Source organism: Panthera pardus, unplaced genomic scaffold (genome assembly GCF_024362965.1).
Source record: "Panthera pardus isolate Hobbes unplaced genomic scaffold, ASM2436296v1 HiC_scaffold_20, whole genome shotgun sequence".
Classification (NCBI taxonomy): domain Eukaryota; kingdom Metazoa; phylum Chordata; class Mammalia; order Carnivora; family Felidae; genus Panthera; species Panthera pardus.
In genome coordinates, this window is record NW_026526766.1 from 57,964,106 (window position 1) to 57,970,359 (window position 6,254).

The window sequence follows — 6,254 nt, forward strand, 5'->3', positions numbered from 1 at the left end:
CTGAACGTGAGGCTCCATCTCACCACCGTGAGATGATGACCTGAGCCGAAATCAAGAATCCGAATCAGATGCTTAACCGACCGAATCACCTAGGCGCCCCAAGGACTGCCTTTTAAAGTTCTTTTGAACAAACTGAGGGTTGATGGCGGGTGGGAGGGAGGGGAGGGTGAGTGATGGGTATTGAAGAGGGCACCTTTTGGGATGATCACTGGGTGTTGTATGGAAACCAATTTGACAATAAATTTCATATATTGAAAAAAAACAAAAAAAAACCCCAAAAAACCCCAAAAACAAAAAAAAATAAAGTTCTTTTGATATTGGACAATGCCGCTGACCACCCAGAATCCTATGAGATCAATAGTGAAGGTGTCGAAGTGGTGTGCTTGTCCCCAGACATGGCATCTCTAATTCCTCCTCTAGAAGAGGGGGTCATAAGGACCTTTAAGGCTCATTACACACAGTACTATGGAAAGGGTTGTCAGCATTATGGAAGAGAATGTCATGAAGGTCTAGAAGGATTACATCATTGAAGATGCCATTGTTGTAACAGAAAAATCATGAAAGCCTAAGCCTAAAACAAATTTCTGCTGGAGAAAACTGTCCACATGTTGTGCATAACTTCACAGGGTTTACGGCAGAGCCAAACAGAGAAATTATGAAAGAGTTTGTGGATATGGCAAAAAAGGGTGTTTGTGGGGCTTCAAGATATGGGGAGAAAGTCAAGAGCTGATAGACACCACGCCAGAAGAATTAACAGAAGATAAGTTGATGGAGATAAGTGATCTGAACCAGTGACATGATGAGGAAGAACATGTAGAAGAAGCAGTGACATTAGACAAACTGGCAAAAGGGTTTTGATAATTCAGGACTACTTTTTACTTCTTTTATGACATGGAGCCTTTTGTGATATGGGCACTGAAACTGAAGCAAATGATAGGAGGAGGATTGGTACCGGACAGAAACATTTTTTAGAAAAATGAAAAAGCATAAAGTCAGACAAATTGTGACTTATTTCCAGGAAGTTCCACTAAGTGTGCCTGCCCCTTCTCATCCCCTTCTGCCTCTTCCACCTCTGCCACCCTGAGACAGCAAGAACAACCTCTCCTCCTCAGCCGACTCAACATGAAAAAGAGGAGGATGAGGGACTTTATGATGATCCACTTCTACCTGATGAGCAGTAAATAATCACCATGACATACACTTAATAAACTTACCTGTGGTGTATGTGTGTGTGTCATGTGAACGTGTAGTAACTGTATGACAAGAGCCATAGGAGACGTTTTTGTGCCATCATCATCATTACCTAAGTGTTCCTCATGTAGAACCTTGTGTGCAAGACTCATATGGAAGTGGATAGCCTATCTTTACTTAGACACAAGGTGAGTGGTATTTAATATAAAATTAATAATGTGTTAGTTTTCTTACTGTTTCGTGACTTTGCTTTCAAAGAATAACATTACTGTACAGTATGCTTCTCTTGTCTTTGGAGAAACTGCTTATCAGCCTACCATCACCAGTAGGTGTTTTTAAAAATATATATAACAGTGTTTCTAATACTGTATTATGAATGTGACTGTATTACTGTATCCCATAGAATATTATAACCATTTATTCATTAGTGTGTAGGCTAAGCTACTGTGAAGCAATCATATTGATTACACCAGGCTACCATGAAGCAGTCATACTGCTGGTTTTTCGTTATCAATGCATGAGTAAATAAATACACCTGTAAATAAATATGAATTTCTTTTTCATATTATCTTTTCATTTTTGATATCTAGTGTTAGTAATACATGTAACATCCGTCATGTTTTGTATCATGTAAGACAGTATTTTTGTAGGTACTAATAGAAGATAGAGGATTCATCTTGTAAACAGTGTAAACTTACAGTATTGATAAATATGGTACAGTAGTGTAAATATATGTTCCCTTCCCTTTTTAAAAAAAATTTTTTTTAACGTTTATTTATTTTGAGAGACAGAGAAATAGAGCATGAGTGGGGGAGGGACAGAGAGAGAAGGAGACACAGAATCTGAAGCAGGCTCCAGGCTCTGAGCTGTCAGCACAGAGCCCGATATGGGGCTTGAACTCACGAACCATGAGATCAGAACCTGAGCTAAAGTCGGATGCATAACCGACCTAGCCACCCAGCCTCCCCCTTTCCTTTTTATTTTCTTAACATTTTCTTTTCTCTAGCTTATTATATTGTACGAACTTAGAATATAATACACATAACATACAGAATATGTGTTAACTGATTGTTATGATATCTGTAAGGCTTTCGGTCAACAGGCTATTAAGTTTTGTGGGAGTCAAAAGTTATATGTGGATTTTTAACTGCATGAAGGGTCAGTACTCCTAGCCCTTGCGTTTTTCAAGGGTCAGGTATATATTCAAACCACATTTCCTGGGCCATTTGTTTCATCTCTCACAGTTTACATCTTAGGACAATTAATGTTTCTGGCATAGCACAAGAAGGGAGAAACAAGTAAAGCTCAAACAGATAGATGTTAATTAATATTTATGTATTTCATTAAAAAGATTGGTAGGAGAAGAGGATGAAAAGTTAAAAAGGATGATATGGATGTACTTGCTAGTGAAAGTTAATTTCTCCAAGCTTTCCAGTGCCATCTTATTCCAGCTTACCAAGAATTGGTTGTAAATTCAGTATTTTTCTGGAAATGCTTCCATTTGAACTGGTGCTATAATGATTTTGGGATCTCTGAGTTAGGTAGGATGGTGTCTGTGTTGATGTAAAGATTTACTTCATACCCCTTCTTTTTCTTTTTTAAGCTTCACTATAATGTGACTACAACCAAACTAGTGAATCCAGATCAACTCTTGAATGAAATAATGTCTGTTCTTCCAAAGAAGCATGTTGACTTTGTACAAAAGGGGTAAGAAGCACACTTAGAGGCTGTTGCATTTATTACTTGATATCTTTTGAGCTTTGAGAAGACATGTATTGAATCTTCTCTTTTTAAAAAAAATTTTTTCCCACCTCATTTTCATCAAAAAAGCTCTTATGGCAGTGTCATTGTTCATAATTTAGCTTCTTTGGTTTTGTATGAGCTAGTGCCATATTGTCACCACTTTCAAAATTAGACTTTTCGAAATAGGAAAAATCTGAACTCCTTCCAGTTTTTTCTCCAGTCGAGACACCTCAGACCAATCAAGGGTTTATAGAATCCTTTCGTTTATGACTTGCTGTTGGACAGGACTGGGTTTTCACCATTTTAGGAAATTATTTCACCTTAACTCTTTCCCACCGTTCAGTGAGCTGCCGGCAAAGCCTCTGTGGCTGTGATCTCATGGTCTGAATGGCCAGACCTCATCTCGTTACCTAAGATGTTCATATTTCTAAGTATTTCCAGTTATGTCTTTCAAATTTCATTATTGAGGCAGATAAAAAGAGCCACTAATTGATATAAAAAACATTTAACTAGATTTCAACGTTCAATAAAAAACATTTAACTAGATGTTCAATTTAGAGGAAGATTTTAAGAAACAATCTTTTGCAAAAGTAATTTTACTTTTCATTATCTGTACATGTTGGTAAGCATTCCTTACCTGGACCCTGGCTTTCTTCTTTAGGCATCATCAGAACACATATAACTCGCTCTGACCCGTTCTTCACGCTTGCAGTTTAGCAGTGGGTCCAGAACCTCTAGCCAAATCTATATTAGAAAGCCTTCAATAATTCCTTCAGCATGTGATCTTTATATCAGATCGCCAACTAGCTGTTAACCAATAATTTACCATCTAACTTACTCATCAACAGCAAAGTGTCTGCCTTGATCCCTTTTTTCCCCTTTTTATCTCTTCTGTTTGTTTTTACCTTCTTTGTGACAAAGAAGAACATCAAAAGCTAAGTTTTTCAGGGATGTGATGTTACTAATCTCAGGTATATTCTATTATTATCTTTTTTCATTCATGAAGAATTGGCTTTTCTCTCCATATGACTGAATTGCCCTATGCTTCATCTTCCCGTCAGGAACCTTAACTACAGAATACTTCTTTTGGCATGTCTGATGATGACTGCTCATTTTAAAGAGATGAAGACCCCAAACACATAACTAAGTAAGAGAAAGAATGATATTTTATAAAACCTCAAATACATAACAGATACAAGTAATTTCTCCATGCTTCTGTGGAGCAGTACCTAATCACGTGCCCCACATATTTAGGGAACTGATATTTAAAATTGATCCTGTTGTCTATTGTTTAGTAAGACAAATAAAATGAAAATATTTTGCAAACTAATTAAAAAGTTGATTTACATGAATTCAATTTATGTAACTTTGCAGGAACATACCTGATTCTTAAGTCTTAAGATGTCTTTAAGGCTTCATTTGGCCTGGGCTTTTCCATTTTCAAAATTGTTATATGGCAGTTCTAATTTTATTTATACACACACACACACACACACACACACACACACACACACACCCCATGTGTTTCAACCATGGAAATGGACCATCTCCATGGGCTTTCTGTTATAACTCTGCCATAAAGTGTAATGATCATAACCTCTTATTACTATTAGAAAAACCTCAGAAACACACACCCTTCTGACAGGTTGGTGGCTTCAGCTTTATTTATATGAAAGAATTTTCTGATGAGGTGCACACAAAAAAATATTCTTAATCTTCCCTGTGCTTTCCTTTGTTGTGAACATTGTGGAAATGGCCTACTGTTCATGGATTACACTGTTGAAAGAGTTGCATAAGGAAGACCAGAAGATTTCTTGAGCATAAATGGCATTGGTAGCTATGAAAGGAAGGCTTTTCTTTGGACAAGAGAAAGTTCTGGTAAAGCCTTTCATCTTTATTCTTTCTTAAGATCTTAGTTCAGCTTTTGCAAAAACACTAGTCATGCTCCATGATTAAGGTATAGCTAAGTCATTTGGAAACTGTAAGCAGTAAGATATTGCTTAATGAAATAATGGTTCGTTTTCTCCACTGGCCTCCTATGGGCTTAGAGATTTCTTATACAGAATATTCATGGTTCTGCTACTAACTGGCTTCTTATCTTGTTTTCATAGGTATACACTGAAGTGTCAAACACAGTCAGACTTTGGTAAAGTGACAATGCAGTTTGAACTAGAAGTGTGCCAGCTTCAGAAACCCGACGTGGTGGGTATCAAGAGGCAGCGGCTTAAGGGTGATGCCTGGGTTTACAAGAGATTAGTGGAAGACATCCTGTCTAGCTGCAAGGTATAATTGTTGGCTGGTTTACCCCTGCTGGATGAATATGGGTGTGATACAGCCTGTGTGGAGAATGGTATGATTGGTTTGATTTTTAAAGTCCATTGGAACTCTAGACTTGTTTCTAAAGAGCTGTCTTAAAGACAAATATCTTTTTGTTTTTAAACAAAAGATATTTTGCAGATGAGTCTAAGGCAAGCCCATCTGTCATTATCTATTACTGTCTTTTTTAATCATGTGGTTTTGTATATTAATAACTGTTGACTTTCCTAGATTCACTTCCATATGTGAAAACAAGCTCTCAACTATGTCTCCTTTTAATGTGTAATTTCTTTCTGAATAAAATCATTTGTGAATATGGCAGGCTTCTCCTTTTCTTTGTATTTGGTTTTGATACAAATAAAACCTCAAATGGCTTCCTGACAATTAAGTAGAGACTATTTGGAGATGTTTTATCTGTTATCAAATATGCCTTGGGCAGAAAAAACAGATAAGAATTCATTTGCATAATTTTTTCCTGTCTCTGATTTAAGTAGGATTTATTGAGATCGTTAACTAAGTCACAGCTGTGGTTACCAGAGTTAAACAACACATTTAATATGTTGAATAAAAGAGTATTGACTTCAGTAAGTGTGTTCGGTCAACAATGATAAGTATCTGAACTATGAGCCCCCATGAAATGTTACTTTGTGGTAATTTTCCTTAAGTCTCAATGTTGGCCCCAAATTTGTATTTTTATTTCATTTTATTGGTCTCTAAAGGCTAGCACTCAAGTTGTATTTGTATGGATTTTACCAATTAAACTAGTTGGAGAAAAAATAGCTGACTACTTCTAGTCCGTAGTGAGGGAGTATTCTGTCACTCATTTATTCAGTAAACATTTACTAAATGGTTTAGGTCCTGGGGCTGAAGATAATACTGTCTAGTAAACTCAAGGAGTTCAGAATCTATTAAGGGGAGATGCTTAAACTAGTATTTATAGCATAGAGAGGATGACCAACTTTGTCTGGAGGACTAAGGATGATTTTTTGGAGGAAACAGTATTT

At 36.7% G+C, this 6,254-nt stretch overlaps 1 protein-coding gene across 3 annotated transcripts in view; it reads left to right on the forward strand.

Annotated features, from left to right (window-relative positions):
* MELK (maternal embryonic leucine zipper kinase) overlaps positions 1-5,569 on the forward strand; it is a 92,904-nt gene extending 87,335 nt beyond the window's left edge. For 2 of the 3 annotated variants that reach the window (XM_019454480.2, XM_019454482.2), the window contains exons 17-18: positions 2,795-2,898; positions 5,046-5,569. In XM_019454480.2, the coding sequence (XP_019310025.1) occupies positions 2,795-2,898; positions 5,046-5,223 (282 nt within the window). In that variant the 3' untranslated portion in view covers positions 5,224-5,569. Of the gene's footprint in view, positions 1-2,794; positions 2,899-3,995; positions 4,536-5,045 lie in introns of those variants that run through there. The other variant, XM_019454483.2, reaches the window with a different exon arrangement.
* Positions 5,570-6,254: the final 685 nt, after the last annotated feature.